Source organism: Anguilla anguilla, chromosome 2 (assembly GCF_013347855.1).
Source record: "Anguilla anguilla isolate fAngAng1 chromosome 2, fAngAng1.pri, whole genome shotgun sequence".
NCBI classification, from domain to species: Eukaryota; Metazoa; Chordata; class Actinopteri; order Anguilliformes; family Anguillidae; genus Anguilla; species Anguilla anguilla.
In genome coordinates, this window is record NC_049202.1 from 9,092,475 (window position 1) to 9,110,288 (window position 17,814).

A 17,814-nucleotide genomic window follows, 5' to 3' on the forward strand; every position below is an offset into this window, starting at 1 on the left:
CAAGCAGGATGGTAAGTAAAGGGTTGGTAGTAAAGGTGTGCTGTAGCTGTGGTTTTGGATCGGTAGTGAAGGTGCACTGTACCTGGGCTTCTCTAAGCAGGTCCTCGCTGCTCTGGTTCTTGCGCAAGGAGGCTGTAGAGGGTTCGGAGGCGTCCAGCATGGACGAGGGGCGCGCCTTCTTGTCTCTGTCCCTCTTCAGGACGTCCGCGTCGTCTGCATCCGCGAGAGAAACAGGAGGGTCACAAACCAGTATCGTTCACTCAAAAAAAAATACAGCTAAAAAACAGCTCAGCATGCCCGGAATGCTAACACAATGTTAGCACAGTGTAGACGCAACATCAACGCAACACCAAAACGGAAGGTTGTCAAATGTAATTGCTTAGGACTTCACACTGCTTGTCTGCCATTCGACAGTCGTCATTCTCCGCGGTGAGGCTCAGAAGGTTCCGAACTGACAAGGCAGGCCTCGGAGTGGGCGGGGCTTACCCGGCTCAGCGTGGGAGTGGCTGCCCATGCGGGGGAGGGTGGAGGAGTAGCCGTGGCTGATGCCGGACTCCGTGCTGGAGCTGCTCCATTCCGAGAACTTGGACACCTTGGCCATCTGCTGCCCCGCCCCTGTGGTTTAAAACAACCAATCGTTAATGCCTGCCAATCAACTCAACCAGCCTATCATGGATACAGAAGCCTCGTTCCTCAAGACACTGCAAATCACACAGACAGGAGGTCTCCTAAAGAGCTGAAATAAGAATTAAATCCATTTTTATTTAAAGTGAACATTCCTTTTTGGACTTGCTGTCCGAAGCACTTGTTAATAGCCTGGGTATATAACACTGTTGTCAGCATATAGCACCATCTTATGGAAGCAGAACATACTGCAACATAATTGAATAAAAAAATATTATAAAAATCAGAAAAGATGTTGCATATATTTACATTTCACTGACAAAGGTCATATACAGACACGTTTGAACCTTTCTGCCTCATCTTAGCTAAGCTCTACCATAAAACAAAAAAATGAATTTAGGTTAACCTCCCACCTACCACAGAAACAAGAAAAACAGAGCTACACAGGCAGTGCCAGAGGTCTCCCCAGTGCACCAGACAGCAAGCTCGGTCACACCCACACAAACACACGGCAAACCAGAGGCCGGTACCTCTCCTCTTAGCCCGCAGCTCTTTCAGTGGGTTTAGCAAGAACATGGCTTCTAAAAACGAGGGAATGGAAGGGGGGAGGGGGGAGGTTTTAATATTCGGTTAGCGAAGCAGAAAATGAAATACGGAAGTGAGCATGCACGGTGCAGTGTGTCCTAAAAGCCATTATATAGCCCCAGGAAACAGAGCTCGCTGGGGATGCACTGAAATCTCTTCAAAGTTATGAAGTACAGCAGCTCAAAAAAACAGGTTGGAGCCCCCTCCGCAAACTCGCTATGCTGTAGCTACGGACCCCAACTCCACATTATTACCTGCACTGGAAATATGATGCTTTTTCACATTAAAAACACTGCAGCGAAATGAAATCAATGACAAACACATGCAAATGTTTTTTCATGTTTTTAGAAAACGTCAACAAAAGAAAAATCAAATGTCCACAAAAATGGGGTTAATTCAATTTAAATCTTGTCAAATAAAGAAATTAATAAAAATTCAATTGATTAATTGTTAAAATAGCCATCATCTTCTAGAAGGATCAAAATAATTAACTGAGGTTCCATTAATTTCCTAAATTGGCTGAATTTCAATGGAACTGACTGAACTCCGGGCTCAACAGCAAGCGCCCCATCATTGGTTAATATCAGCAAGAGGAAACCTGGAAGCCCCGCCAATTTTCGGGAGTTCATGACCTCTTTCTCTCTGATCACTAGAACTGGACACACCTGTTCCAGCCTCCACACTTTCCCCATCACCCTGAAATACACCTAGACAGATGGGCTGAGAATCAAGAAATCTGTTTTTTTTTACTTCTCCCGGTAGAATCACACGTTTTGCATGCGTTCATTCATTTTTAATCATAATCATCACTTTCCTGTCCTTGGGGAGAGCTATTTATAAAGAAATCTTGTTGAGTCATCACTTTAAAAAAACAAAAAAAAAATTTGCCTGGTTTAAATCAGATGTTTTGAGTGAGTCTGAAACTTTTCCAGGTCCACTCATTTTTAACGTATGGCTCAGCATTTTCCAGAAAATGCAACATACACATAACCTTTACTCCAAAATAAAGTTTTCAGTTTTATTATTATTTATTTAAAGACCAAGGCCAAAGGCACTGTATTATTAGCCTGCGGAGGCCTAGTTCTTGACATCAAACCTGAGAAGATTCAGAAAGAGTTTATGTAACATTTCAAAATCGGCATCAACGTTTCCCTGCACAGTGGATTACAAGGGCAGCTAGCTGTTCAGCCGAATGTAATTAATCAGTTAGATTATATCTCCAGAGCCTCTTAATAACATATCACGGCAACTGGACAGTCTGGTCATGCATGCACAACAAGCTTAGTCTCCTATCCACACGAGCATAGTCTCACTGCCGGAATTCAATAGGTGGCGTATGCAAAAACAGGGCGATAACCTGCCACAGGTGGGCGCTCTATCACTGCATCACTGCAAGCACTGCACCACTGCATCACTGCAAACCCCCACCCCCAGGCAGTAGAATACCTTCTGAGCTGAGAGTGACATCATTGCTGGGCTCTACCCTGGACATAGGAACTGACCCAGAGCACTGTACTCCTGCTAGAGGACCACACACACACATACACACACACGCGCGCACAGACACACACACATACACACGCACACACCCACACACACACCCACACACATACGCACACACACGCACACGCCCACACACATACGCACACACACGTCACGCAGGAACACAGGTGAGCTGAGCAGCTGCAGTAACAGGAGAACATGGCTCTCAGCCTGTGGATTTAGGCCAGGTAAACACAACCCTCACTGCCTGAGCGGTACTGAGCACACCAGCACACCGAGGGAGGGAGGGAATGAAAGAGCGAGGGAAAGAGAGACAGAGAGGAGGGAGGGTAACAGAGGGAGAGGCACTGAGAGGTGGAGAGAGAATGACAGAGTTGGAAAGAATGGGGAGAGAGAGGGGGAGAGATGGTAAATGGTAAATGGACTGCATTTATATAGCGCTTTTATCCAAAGCGCTTTACAATTGATGCCTCTCATTCGCCAGAGCAGTTAGGGGTTAGGGGTTAGGTGTCTTGCTCAAGGACACTTCGACATGCCCAGGGCGGGGTTTGAACCGGCAACCCTCCGACTGCCAGACAATCGGTCTTACCTCCTGAGCTATGTCGCCCCGAGGGAGAGAGGAAATGAAAGAGTGAGGGAAAGAGACACGGAAGAGGGAGGGTAACAGAGGGAGAGGCACTGAGAGGTGGAGAGAGAATGACAGAGTTGGAAAGTTTGGGGAGAGAGGGAATGAAAGAGCGAGGGAAAGAGAGATACCGAGAGGAAGAAGGGTAACAGAGAGGCAGAGAGAGAATGACAGAGTTGGAAAGAGTGGGGAGAGAGAGGTGAGAGAGGGAGAGAGGCAGAGAAAGAGCGAGGGAGAGAAAGAGAGAGGGAGAGAGGTGTATACAGGTGCGAGCGGTACCTGAGGGCAGTTTCCCCGCGGGCCCCGCCCCACTCCTGGCCTGGGCTTTGAGGGGGCCGTCCTGGGGGGGCAGGGTCGCCGTGCCGTCAGGGTAGGCGGGCTTAACCAGCAGCTCGTGCCGGGCCGGCCCCCGGGGCATGGTGGAGGACGGGATATAGGGCCCCACAGCCGCCACTCGAGAGGCCCCTCCCTGCTGGGGGGCGTGTCCATCTGAGGGGACCTGGGGGGGGGCAGGACATGAAAGACCCGTCACATCACTGTTTAAATGTCTGGGGAGGGGGAGTGGGGGGGGTTGGCAGATCAACCCAGCAGAACCCACTCCTGGTGATTTATGTGCCTACAGTTTCCCAAACTCTCAGCTTGGGACCCGCTTAATGAGCCACCTGCTCTTAAAATACATCCTAAAAATATCTTTGATTGTCAAACGCGAACGATCGCACGCGCTCTATAATCACTGCCATGCACAGCCCTGACTGGGGTGAATAACACAGCGTAATGTATCATTACAAGTGTATAATGTACTGCAGGTCATCTTATCAGAACAATCCAAGGGCATAGGAGCGAGTTGGACACTGGGAGAGGGGGGGGGACACAATGTGCTAGGGGGGTACAGGGGGTGTAAGGAGTGCCCCATCCACCCCCACACTGACACCCCCCCCGGGATGAAATTATCTGAGAAGCAGTTTTCAAGGCCCACGGCAAAGTAACCATATTATTGAGGGAAACCATTTTGGGAAGAACACATCCCCCCCTCCTATGCCCTTGCATCTGTCACCAGGGAGTCCGGACAGTTTTGGACCCACTGAGAAAGAGCAGGTTTATGGCACGTTTCTGACAGAAATCTCACAGGTCCTCAACCACAACATCAGAGTGCCTGAAGTTATAGATAAGATCACTAAGACGTGATTTCATAAATGCTCTCCAGTGCAATTATAAATCCTTCCTAACAATCTAAGCACAGAATGAGACCTTAAATTATAAAATATGAGTGAAATTGCGCTAACAAGTACACGAAAACATCACAATCCATTTCATGCACTAAATATAAAACTAAGGTGCCAACCAAAGGCTATTGTGTGAATGGGATTCAATGTGATTAACTCCAGTTGCCACTTCTAATCAAAGGTCAAATATTTCAGGTGGACTGGACTGTGTGAAATGCAGTTATGTTCAGGAAATGAAGCACATAGGACACCTGGCCAAGTACAGCCAGGTGATCAGTTCTTTTACCTGTTGAGTGCCCTTTGAAGACTTTTCTTTAACAGGGAAGCCATTCTTTAGAAAACAAAAACACAAATTTAAAATCAGCCTGACGTTTAGAAGCCCCCCTCCCCTCCCCCCAAATAAAACGGCCTTCAAAACAACTTTTCAAGCACAGATAAACGATCAGCCAATCAGGAGATTTTACAACCCCTAACCCTAGAGTGTAGAAAACCATTGGAGAATCCTCAGAGGATTCCAGAACTGGAACTACAAAAATGCCAAATCCCCAGAATATGCTCTTGTACTCAATGCTTGTATGTGGGACAGTAACATTTGTTTTTAACTGGGAACTGGTGGTATGCATGTGTGTGTGTGTGTGTGTGTGCATGTATATAAAAGACATGTTTGTATTTATGTACATTCCCTCAGAAAACAGACTTACAGGTGGTGTTTTCAGTATTACAGTATAGTATTATTCAATATTTGTAAACTTGTACTAATGCTGTGCTCATATTCAAGCCACAGTAATGAGCAGCAGTTAGAGAACTAGATTGGATGAAAGTTCAAAAACTGAATATACTGAGTATATACTGTACACTGTAACATGACATGCAGACAGGGTACTCAAACACACTTCAATGAAAATGTCCAGCTACATAAACAGAAGTAGAAAAAAACAAGCTCTACATAATAGTCGGAGCACAACAAATCCTGTCAAAGCAAATCAATAACAGCTATGGACAACAACAAAAAAAAGAAAAGAAAAAATATATATAGATTATCCATAACTTCATGCACTCTTGATTTTTATTTAATCACCTACATTTTTGCCTTAATGCCCCAATTTCAAATGTCTCCATTCATCATCACAGCAGATATACTAAAACAAATATTGAATGGAAGTGAAAAACATTTGGAAGAAACCGCCATTTTTGTTTCAGAAAAACCAGAGGTTTAAAACCAAACACTGAGCTGCTACATGCCATTTTTTTTTGTTGATTCAACAGGCTGGCTTTGTGGATGCCATATTTTTTCACTCCAGTCGTTCCACCTCAGATTAAAGGTTACCATGGCAACTGATCAAGATAGGCCAGGCAGGACACCCAACCGGGAAAAAACTACACCGTTCGATTGGGAGATAGCGGGAAGATTACGATCCACCAAACAACATTCCTGTGGGTCTACCTCTCCACTCATCCACAAAGCCAGGGGTGTACTCAGCAGACAAAAATGTTTTAGAAGTAGAAATCCAAAACAGACATCCAATAAAAGTAAAGTGGAAACCCACATGCTGCCGTTTCCTACTACCTTAGGTTGGTATCTGCAGAGAAAGCCCACTTCTATCTCAGTTTATTTGATTTTCATTCAGGTATTGAGCTAAACCAGACCATTACCCAAACACCTCTTATCAGTTGGAGTCCAACACCAAATCGCAATTCAGTCACAACTAGAGGGATATCAGGTAACAGATGTGCTTTAAAAGGCTGGCGAATTTGACTTGATTCCAGTGCCTTTCCAAACCATGGCCAGACCAGGACCATGTGTCCAGCCCTGGAGGGCCGCAGTGTTTGCAGGTTTAACTCCAGTCCTGTAGGTATAACAGTCCTGGCCTGCTGGTTTTCATTGTCACTCAGCACCTGCTTTGATTAATTAAAGCAGCTGAGTTAACTGAAGTCGCCTGGATCCTTGGATGTGAACTAGTTGCTGACTTCAAGGTGACAAGCAAGTACCAGTAGACCCTGTGGCCCCTCAGGACAAGGGTTGGCCACCCCTGACTTATATAATCTGTGGCACTGCCGAGCAGGCCCAGCAGGGGGAGCTGTACTTACAGGCACGTTCTCTTTCTGCTGCAGGGCGGCCTTCTTCTTCCACAGGCGGTCTCGCAGCTCGCTCACCCGCCGGTCCATTGACGCCACCTCCAAGTTCCGCTTGTTCAGGTTCTCCCTCTGCTGCTGGAGCTTAGAATTCTGCTCCTGGTTTAGCTTATTCCTCAGCTGAGCGAGAGCGAGAGAGAGAGAGAGAGAGAGACCCTGTTATTGGGGTGCACATGCTTCTCATGGCTACTTCAATAACATGACACCGAATGTCTGCCCTTTAACTGTTGGCACGTTATATTAGCACATTATTCATTAACTTCCATTGACCATGGAAGTTTCACTGGGTTTCGGAGACTGAACTAGTTGTTGATTTTAAGGTGAAAAGAAAGACAGCCACACAATGAACAGCACTGCGGTGCACCATTGTGGAGAAGTGCACTGACAATCCCCGGAAGATAATATTATTTGTGGGGTTCCCCAAGGATCAGTTTAGGGCCTATACTGTTCTCTATTTACATGTCACCTCTCGGACAAGCCGATTATCCATGCAAGAACAACACTACATAGATAATAATAATAATAATACTTGTTTTGTTGTTTTTATTATTATATTGTTCAGGGAGCAGATCATTTTCCCAAGCTACCTGCAGCTCCTTGTAGAGCCGGTCGAGCTCGGCCGCAGAGCTCTGGTTGTCGTGAAAGGAGTCCATCTTGCCGTTCTTCAGCATCTCCAGCTGTCGGCTCAGATCCTCCACCTTGGAAACGGCCAAGACCAGCTCCCTCTGCTTCTGCTGGAACAGGCTGTTCATCTGCTCAATCTCCTCCACTGTGGGGAGAGAGAGAGAGGGCCTCAGCACTGACAACCATTCAAAGCAGCAGGTTTGCATAGAGCTGTGGGAGGAGGAGACACTGAGCTAAAGGAAGGAGCTTGAGGGGCATGCTAAGGGATTCGGCTCCTGTGCGTTAGGCACTGCCCCGAAGTTACATGTTAGCAGCAACAGCCAAAACTGGATTAAATCAAATTTGAGAAATCACTCCCCTTAAGAGTCCACTTAAGAGCCCCAGTGAATGAGTCAATGTGACTTTGTGTGTGTGTGTGTGTGTGTATATGTGTTGCACTTGTGTGACAGAGCCAATTCAGTTTTCTCAAAGAACAGCTTCATTGGTGGCTCAGTGTGACTGCCAACAAACAGCATGTTTCTGGAACATCGGTAGTGGCGACAGCGTACAAGTCCCCCCAGCTAACATCGCTTTCTCAAAAAAGTTTCTGGAAATGTCACCTGCAAAGTTGCGAGTCTCAGCTAAACCCACTGCCTCAAAAACATTTCTGGAAACATTTTTGGAGATTTTTTTCCCCAGCTACAAACGTTTCTTAAAAAAAACGTTTCCCGTAAATCAACAACTGTGAGACTCCCGAGCTGAACCCGCTTCTGCAAAGCGTCATGACCCCCCAGATAACTCTGCATCTTCCAAACGCTTCAGGAAGCGCCGTCGGCGCAGCCCGCTGACCTAGCTTCCCGTTGCTGAGGCGCTTCTGCTCCACCTGGCCCCTGAGGGCCCGCACTTTCTTCAGCTTGGCCTCCTGGCTCTCGGCGTTCTCCCGCAGCCTCTGCAGCTTCTCCTGCTCCGAGGGCCGCTGGTCCTGCTGCTGCAGCCGCTGATCCTGCTGCTTCAGGTACCGCAGACGCTGCTCCTGAACGGAGGGAAGGGGAGGGGGGAGATCAAAAAAAAAGGGAGCGAGGAAGAAGAACAGGAGGAGACAGAGAACACCTGTCGTTACATCATACCCTTCATCTCAGTGCCAGAGAGACATGCAGAATGCCTGCTTCCAGTGGAAATAAGCCATCGCTAAAAATGGAATTTTCCAGAGCAGCAAAAATAAGTGCTGCCGCTCCCGTCAAGCAGAAGAGGGAACACCTGCTGTTGAGACCACTTTCAAACCTGGGCCAGGCCTGGGCTAGACCTGGGCTAGACCAGGGTAAAGTACATATCTGGATAACAAATTGTTATCCACATAGACTGGGGACTTCCCAGCAAACGTTTTACGAACCAGAGCCTACAATCACATGAATTACTATTATTGGTGAAAATAGATGCTAATTTTAAAAGCAATCTGTTATTAGGGTCTCTAATAGGGCTGTCAAGGTATTTCAAAAAATATCTGACTGAGGTCTGGTTTGTTCAACCGTGGTTGCACCAAAATCTGTGCCTCCCAAAACCGAACTATCTAGAGCATCAACATTTTTTCAACATTGTGGTTTGGTCACATGGGGATTGGAAACTACTTTATTAGTCACTAATCTAATTTGCACAAAAGCGGACAGACAAAATAGAACAGGAAATGCATCCATGCCAGGGCATAACACTTGCAGTGTTGTCAAAACATGTTCCTGTTCTAAGAACAATGTGTGCTAGCTTGATTTATAGTGCCTTCAGTTTGTTGACAACACATTATGAAATATCCGCTCTGCGCAGTCATTTTTATTACACTGTATAACATGGAGTGCTACACACAACGCTACCATTAAAAGTCCATTAACTAAGCGCAAAAAAAGAAATTCACTATACTTTCACTCAAATAATCCATTGCATTACAATCACTTAGCAAACGCTCTTATGCAGAAAATTCCTTTGAGCATTTATCCACCATCGATATGCTGGGTTAGATAAGGCTTAAAGCCCGTCTTATCCCTGGAAGAGTCACACTGGCTCTGTTTCACAGAGCTGACTATGGATCGGATCAACAGAACTCTGAATTCCAGGGAGACTGGACTCTATATAACGCTCGTTTGGTGGATAATTCGCTAGAGGGAAAAAAGAGACGAGTGCTATCCCCCAAAAATCGTTAACTTCCCAGCCGCTGTGTGAGAAACCGCTGCATCGCCACTCCTATGAAGCCTCTGTGATGCGTTTAAGAGAGGGCGGAGTTTCACTGAGCCAGAATAATAATCGGTCGGAACAAAAATCCCCCTGGCTCTACCTTAGAGGCCAGGAGCTGTTGCTGGGCGTCGATCTGCTGCTGTTGCCGTGATGCCATCTCCTGCAGTTCCGCCAGGGTCATGTCCATGCGGGGCGGAACCACCTGGAAAGGACAACAACGTTGGACGCTCAACATCTCCGCATCCTCTCCGTCTCCGCGTCAGTGTCACGAGATACAGCCACACAGCCAGACCTGGCCCCGCCCCCACGCCCCTCCCACAAACCCGCCGCTGAGTCATCGCCTGCGTCCACGTCCCGCGTGAGCGCCTGACACAGGGCAAACACTGTCAGTGCAAACAAATGGCGATGGGATGTCCCCGCTGGATCTCCGGATGGCTTGCGTTCAACCACAAGCACAGCTGATCAAGTCTCTGCACCCAGTGGTTCAATTTTAAAGGTTAATGTGGGGTTGGGGTTAAGGTGTGGTACTCACCCCGTTCTCTACGTGTCGGTCTGTGGACCCCTTTACCCCATTTCTTTTGGCCAGGTGTTCTGGACCTCTGGACACACCTGTGAGAAACAATCAGTGCATTACTTTAGGAAACATCAGTAAAACACACACACACACACATACAGCGCAAAAACACAAATACACACACACGCAAATGCAGTCGCACACACACACACACACTGTTGCCGAAAAACAGTATCCATCATGGAGAAACGGCACCAAGGGACAGCCAATGGCAATGAGTTTGGGCTTAAAATGGAAAACATAGTACCCGCAGGAGAGAAACCTGTCCAAAATGGCTGCCTAGCCATTAAAGGACCTTTCGGCTCATTTTCAGACCACAGTTAATTACCGCTGAGACCAGCCGCCATTAACCACAGCTTCAGCCACATAAACATGCACCTGACCCAGGACCCCAGCAGTGCGCTCTCCCTGGTCACGTTTTTGGGATTTACGGGGAAGAGGGAAAGTCTTGTGACTGCTCGGGAGGGTCAGGGTATTTGGGTTGTTACGTAAGGCCCACCAGAGCCAGGCCAAAAGCGATCGGCCTTCGTCCGACAAGCTCACTCCCCCACGCGGCCAAATCTATCGGTTATGCAACTCTTTCCAGGCAACTTTTGAGGACGCCTATTACGGGTTTCCAGATAAACCAGTCAAAAGGGAATAACGTAGGCCCCAAATCCCTGCATAACTGCTCTTAGAGGGGCAAGAACAGAGGCTTAGGAGCTATAAAAGAGGCACTTCAGCACCGAAAATGGAACAAAAATAATAACAAACAAGAGTGTGGCCCAGCCTAGCACCGACTGGAACTGGAGCTCAAGCCGAAAATAAGGAGGCCTTTGTGAGGCCCCCAGCGCACAGACTGCGGCCGCTCTCTCCGAGCTGTTGCGTAACCATGACGCTCCTCTGGCGAGCTCGTTTCCATGCCAAGTAATTAAATCCATACTTGAGTTCATCAAAGCCCTGGAACGTGGAGCTGAAAGGAGAAAACACCGCAGCAGTTCTCCCTTCTTTTTTTGTACTGCGGACTTGATTCAAATAAGCAAGGCAACATGTGCATCGCATTTTCATAAATTACAATCGACTCGTATTCCGCTTACAAGACAAAACTCCCAATTTTCCCTTGCTATGACGACCTGGACTTTTATCTCTAAATCTGCTTCCATTCTCTCACATGGAGAATATGCAAGAGCAGCATTTGTCTGTTTCTGTGGTATCCATCAAAATGGTAACGAATCGGAGCCAAAATAAGTCTCCCCCGCACCCATATCAAGGCTGCGCTGCGCTGTGCTGACGCAGGGAGGAGCGTAACGTCAGCTACAGTGCCAGGCACAGTGTAGGAGTGCAGCTGGCGTAGGGCTGGAGGAAGGTTAACGCAGGGTCGACACAGAGTCAGCACAGGGTGGTAAATTCCAGGTGTCAGTGTTTCACCAATTCATAACCCAGCGACGCGATTCGTCGATGTTACTCAGTCCCAGCCCCGCCCCTGACGGGGAGGGGCCAGAGAGAAGGCTCACCTGATTCGCGGCTGGGCGCCCGCTCGTGGCGCAGGAAGAAGCGCACTTCCGCCCTCTGCTGGCCCCAGCGCTGCAGCACGTCCAGCATCCGCTCAGCCTCGCTCACCACGCGCTCTGCAGGGGGCGCCAGAGAGGTGTTAGCATCTGATAGCAATACACACAGTCTTAACACAGCCACACACTATACACTACATTAGCATATGTTACACCAGTAAATGCTCCATTAACATATCATACACCATTACACACTAAATAGCATATCATACACCATTACACACTACATAGCATATCATACACCATTACACACTACACAGCATATCATACACTATTACACAATTCATTTGCATATTTTACACCATTAAATACTGCATTAGCATATCTTACACCATTACTGCCCAGCTTAGCATCTTGCACTATACTTCTGCTTGGTGTTTCATAGAATCTTACACTCTGCGTTTGCAAATTAATGTTACACAACATTGCATGAAAAAGCCCTGGGGACTTTACACAGGTTTGGAATTTAAAAGGTAACACCAATAAAAGTGTTTCATATGGTAATAAATGTGATAATAATATTTTATGGTGCTATGACATGCCATTGTGGCCAGGCTGACTGACAAACCTGACACACAGCTCACACCTGCTCCCTCCTGATTCATGAGCTCCCACTATGGTCTTTACTAAACTGAATCTCACAGACAGGGAAGTGAAGCTGGATGGTCCTGGCTGTGCTGACTCCCTGTCCTTAGCAGTGAGGCACATTATTTCCAGAGGATGAAACCTCCATTCTCCATTCTGTAATGCCACTGGCCCGGGGGCTGGGAAGGGGGGGTGTTGTTTGGCAGCCCGACTAATGCTGGCTTTGCTGTTGTTGTCTGGGTAACCATGGCAACTCTCACCCCTCCTCCCCCGCCTGTGGTGAAACTACAGGTACTTGAGATGAGAGGAGAGAACACTTCCTGGCTGTGGGGCTTTGTGAAAAATTGTAACACGATCTCTTCTGAGTGCGTGCGTGTGGACCAGTTCCAGCAGTGAAAGTGATTTTTTTTTTCTCTGATCGTTTGACTGATCGTTTTAACAATAATAAAACTTCCCTTCTCTATTCTAATACAGATTTGTCTCACATTCATTTTTTTTAAGCCCAGCATACACACTTTATCAAAAGCCCTATCAAACTGGCAGGGAGGTAATTCCATGCCAATAGAGTTCATTCACGAAACAAACTGCAATTCAATTTATGACTTTAAAAATAGCCATAATGCTCCATGATGATTGTCCAATTCATGGAATTAATTCAATTTCCTAAACTGACTGAACTGTAATGGAATTAAACCCCAGCCCTGCAAGCTGCTTTGTGATGTCGTCACACATTGTGATGTCACTCAGTCATGTTGCTCAGTTGGGATTCAGGATTCATTCATCAGGCTGAACCTAGACTGATCGACCTGATCCGATTGATTGATGATGTCTGGACCCACCTGACCCCCGCCACAACTCGGCCAGGTAACAGTCCACCTCTCCCGGCTCCTTGCACAGCTCCACCACATCTCGACAGAGGGTTTCCGGGGTAATGGGGACCTCGGTAAAATGCTGGTCATTGTTACTGAGGTACACGGTCAGGAACATCTGCAGAAACACAAGGCAAGAAAAACACACACAGAGACACACACAACCATCAGTATAATGCCTATTGCATGTTCAGGTCTATCAGATTTACCAGGAAACACGCTTCTAATTTAATGACATTCAGAGCTAACGCTCAGTCAACATTCTGCCAATGCTCAGCAAATGTTCCTAGCCCTCTTCCCACATGCAGATGTGCTAACTGTCACGCAGCGGACGCTCTGAAGACCAAACTGCACCCCCACCGATGATCACGGCAAACACACGGTCTCCTAAATCCACCAAAAGCAGATGGTCTCTGGTGCCTCCGTGTCTATTTTTTGGGAAATGACAATTTTAGCAGCAGATGAAGGACCCCACTTATCCCGGTCCCACAGGAGCATATGAATGTGACCGAGCATCTCCATTTTTAGGAGAGCAGGACACTGGGGGGGTCCCGACCCATCGGTGCTCCGTCCTCTGAGCACCCCTCTACCAAACCGGGGGTGCAGAGGTTGTGGACCGGGGGGGGGGGGGATGCGGGGGCGGGGGGGACGGATCGCAGCCTGAATGTCCGCTTACCGCCAGGAGAACAGATGGGCCTGCGTGCAGCGGACTGATCTACTCACTGTGTGCGAGTGTGACAGAGAAAGAGAGAGAGTGCATGTGTATGCATGTGCGTGCGTTTGTGTGTGTGTGCGTGTGCGTGTGCATACATGCATGCTTGTGAATGTGTGTGTGTGAGAAAGAGAGAGATATGTACGCAAGTGTGTGTGTATGCTTGTGTGTGTGTGTTTCTGTGAATATGAAAGAACCTCTCCCACTATAACACAGGTTTAAGATATTGCTGTGAAAAGTACAAATATCAGTTTAAAAACACACACATCTGACAGAGAACTGAACCGCATTTCAAACACGCTTCCTAACTCCTTTCCAAAACACATAATCTTTCAGCTGCTCTTAGTAAAGAAAACAATATTATTGGAAAGGCTCAAGTCATTTTGTTAAGTAAATACTGCAAAGAAACAAATCCAGCTAAAACTAAAGGAAAAAGCCCAAGGAGGTAGGCTAATCCCTCTGCTAAAGCTGCAACGTTCACACAGCTAACCCACGTCCGAACGCTCTTCAGCTCCTGAGATCCGCGACGTGTTTTATTAATGAGCCTGCCAAAAGTTTGGGGGGAGGACTCGGGTCACAGCCAGCGGCAACTTTTTCTCATTTTTATTCTTCTGACGTCTCTCTAATAAAGAGATTTTGTTCCTGCTCCCATTCTGTCACGCAGTAAAAAAAAAAAAAGCTCCAGTCGAGGAGAACAGTTGCGGTGTTTCAGGGGCGTAATTCCTACACTCCTGTAACTCCTAAAAACTTACGGACCGAGCTGAACAGCAGATGCTCGCGGTGTTTCCATAACCCCGACAAACTGAATGGCTTTTGCCTGCCAGTCAGGTTCCGCGACCTCATGTCACACAAATGGTAGCTGTGAACAGCTGGGTGGCTGCCATGCTCCGTGGAGACAGGACATGGAAGCGCTCGCGTCTGGTTCACACCTACAGAAACTGCCCCCAGGGAAGCCTTACCCAGAGGATAGGCTCTTTTGAATAAGGAAATCAGCGGGCATGAATAAACCCGGACCCACCCACCGTCGCTGAAAGGAGAGCGGCGCTCTCTCTCTGTACCGGGTCCGCCATTTCTCGGTCACCGAAGCCAGCGGGATTACAGAGTCTGTCGCGCATTATGTAACGATGATAATGTAATCTTTTCAAAATGACCACACTCACACAGCACCCAGCCTCGGAGGTTCACTTGAATAGATTTATCTGAAAAGGGAAAAAGGTGGAAAACAGTCTGTGTTCAAAAATGGAGAAAGAAATTTGCTGGTGAGACTGGCAGGGCAAAGCCCTTAGCATATTCAGGAGTGTTATACGCTAGTCATACTTATTTCGCATACAAATAAGCCTGTAGCTTGTTAGATATCATCTTTAATTTTGACATGCTGGCATATCTAATTAGCTACCTGACTGTGTGTGTACTAACTGAGCTGAGCTGTCAAAGGCTAGGCTAACCCCCACCTTGCACACTTCAGGCCTTCCGTCTTGAACACATTCGTGATCCTTTCAGGCTCACTTGCAGTTCTGCATTTTTAATAAGATCATCAGTGATCATCAGTGCCCTGTGCACCCAATTAAGAGCCACCAGCCTGAAGGAGGGAGTGTAGATTAAGGGGCTAAGACTCAGCTGCTTGTGCAATCAATGCGTGCGCTTATCTTTGATGTCTAGCAGGAGAAGCCACACAATCAAACCCCAAAGAGTCATCCTGAGCAGATCATGAATTATTCAAACCCGACCACACGTCAGACCTGTCTACATGCACACACATCTCCAACAACATTCCTGAACACTGCGCTGTGTGACACATCGCAAAGTGACATCACATTGTATGGTGATGTCACAATCCGGCTTCCAGTCAGGGCTCAGTTCAATTTCAGGCCAGCCAAAACATTCGCACAGAACATCATCAATGGGCTGAAATGTTCACTTCCTGAAGTGATTGACTTAAAATAGAATTGACCCCCCCCCCCCCCCCCCCATTTTGCTGAAACCACAATCTGTTGTGACATCACAATTGGCCTAGGCTGCATTTGGTTCTGGAAGACCTTAATTGTGCTTGGGCAGTGTTCCTCCAAGGTTCACTCAGACACATGAAGGTATCAGCAGCACAAAATACAAAAGACTGCTCAGGTGCGGTCCTGTCAGTTCTGAGCTGTCTTCGCTCTGGTGTGGCCCTAAGAGTTTTTTGGGCTCTAGTTGCTCTGGTTATGGTCCTGGGGGTGTTTTGGCACTTGACCACTGTTCTGGCGTGGTCCTGTGACTTTTTTCGACGCTCGTTGCTCTGGTGTGACCCTTTGTGCTCTTTGTGACTGTTTGGGCGATTCGTGAGGTGGGCCATATGGCCGTGCTGCACGCCTCCAGGTCAACCGTGACCCCGAGTGACCTGGACGGCCCACGTGATGCTCTGATTGGATCAGCAGTGCCTGACCCACCATGCCCCCCCCCACCCCACCCCCACCCCCACCGATTCCACAGGAGCCGGAGGTGACAGCTGCTCTCTATCGTCACTGTAGTCAGGCGAGGACTATACCCTCATTCACCCTTACAAAAGTACACACATATAGATTTACGGCAATAAACTTTCCATTTAGCAGCCACTCTTACACAGAGCTACTTAAAACATAGCAGAAACATGAGTGCATTCACCTAATGAGTGACAGCACCAAACCTGGCTAACAACATAGAGACCAGCGAGAGCAAATGCAACATCACTAAAGCACTAGCGCAAGTTAACTACACTAAACAAGGACCGAGCACAAACTCCAAATACAGAGCACACCTGTGCAACAAGCCCAAAGAAGAAAAACATATCAGCTAAACCCATAATAAATACCCTAACCTGAAGTGCACACATCAAGTTCTAGGCAAAGAGCAGAGGCAACACCAAGTCATTCAGTGACACAATAGTACAAGAGTCACCCAACAGCAGGACTCAAAGCTACAGCACCATGTTAAGTGCCACAGTGCACACAGACAGCACTAAAAGTAGCAATAGAGCCCAAGAGGGGAAAGAGTTTTTGGAGAGGCAGTCCACAGGAGCGATGCTGAGCGCAGGATTAATGGCCTGTTCTGAGGGCAGGGGGGTCAACTGCAGGCACGTCCGCATAAACCCTCAGAGAGCCAGACAGAGAGGAGGTGGGTTTCTCTGGAGTCTGAGGCAGAAATTCAGATGATTCCAAATTTACAGGCAGAAGGGGGAGATGTTCCCTGTTGCTTTTGTTACAGAACTGCATCTGTAACAAAAACTCTGGAAACGAAACAAGAGGAAATGAGGAGATGTATTGCTGAAGGCAGCAGCTGCTATTGACAGTCTGAGCCGATTAAACAGTGGTTTCTTACTAACTCTATTACTGAATCACCCTTTCCAGGCTAACCCCTTAACTCTATTACTGAATCACCCTTTCCAGGCTAACCCCTTAACTCTATTACTGAATCACACTTTCCAGTCTAACCCCCTAAACTCTATTACTGAATCACCCTTTCTAGTGTAACCTCCTAACTCTATTACAGAACCACTCTCTCCAGTTTCATCAGGGTGACTGTTGACCCCTGGGAATTTACTTCTCCTCAGTTACCCAAACTGGCTATAATAATGAGCCACAAAATGCTTGTCCAGTCTGGCCTAGTCTGGTTTAATCTGGCCTAGTCTGGTCTAGTTTGTGTACAGTGTTGTGGTGCGGGTGGATCCAGGCACCACAAGCAAGCAACCCCACCCTAAAGTCATGACAGAGACCGGGCAGGTCACAGAGGCCTGAGGGAATGTCCCTCTGCAGGGGACAGTGGAAGGGCGGGGTTGACCGCTGCCGTGCTGGTCGCCACGCAACCGGGCCCCACCCCCTCCTGCTAAACCAGAATTCTCAAAACTCCAAGTACTAAGGACAGGAAGTGACTGCGTGACCCATGCGATAAACATCTTTGTATGAGCCCAGGGGCGGACAAAGGCTGTGACACTGTGAGAACAGCATCGGCCTTCTGTAGGCCTTCACACACTGTATAAAGCAGTCAGTGCTGTGGGGTTTT

At 47.6% G+C, this 17,814-nt stretch overlaps 1 protein-coding gene across 4 annotated transcripts in view; it reads right to left on the reverse strand.

The window, feature by feature from the left end:
* Positions 1–17,814, reverse strand: part of LOC118221105 (apoptosis-stimulating of p53 protein 2-like) — a 31,247-nt gene that overhangs the window by 6,794 nt on the left and 6,639 nt on the right. For 3 of the 4 annotated variants that reach the window (XM_035405825.1, XM_035405826.1, XM_035405824.1), the window contains exons 2-12: positions 13,062–13,209; positions 11,584–11,697; positions 10,049–10,125; positions 9,617–9,718; positions 8,146–8,329; positions 7,281–7,462; positions 6,649–6,813; positions 4,847–4,891; positions 3,617–3,836; positions 487–615; positions 83–213 (exon numbers count right to left, since the gene is read on the reverse strand). In XM_035405825.1, coding sequence (XP_035261716.1) covers positions 83–213; positions 487–615; positions 3,617–3,836; positions 4,847–4,891; positions 6,649–6,813; positions 7,281–7,462; positions 8,146–8,329; positions 9,617–9,718; positions 10,049–10,125; positions 11,584–11,697; positions 13,062–13,209 — 1,497 coding nt within the window. The remainder of the gene's footprint in view (positions 1–82; positions 214–486; positions 616–3,616; positions 3,837–4,846; positions 4,892–6,648; positions 6,814–7,280; positions 7,463–8,145; positions 8,330–9,616; positions 9,719–10,048; positions 10,126–11,583; positions 11,698–13,061; positions 13,210–17,814) is intronic. The other variant, XM_035405827.1, reaches the window with a different exon arrangement.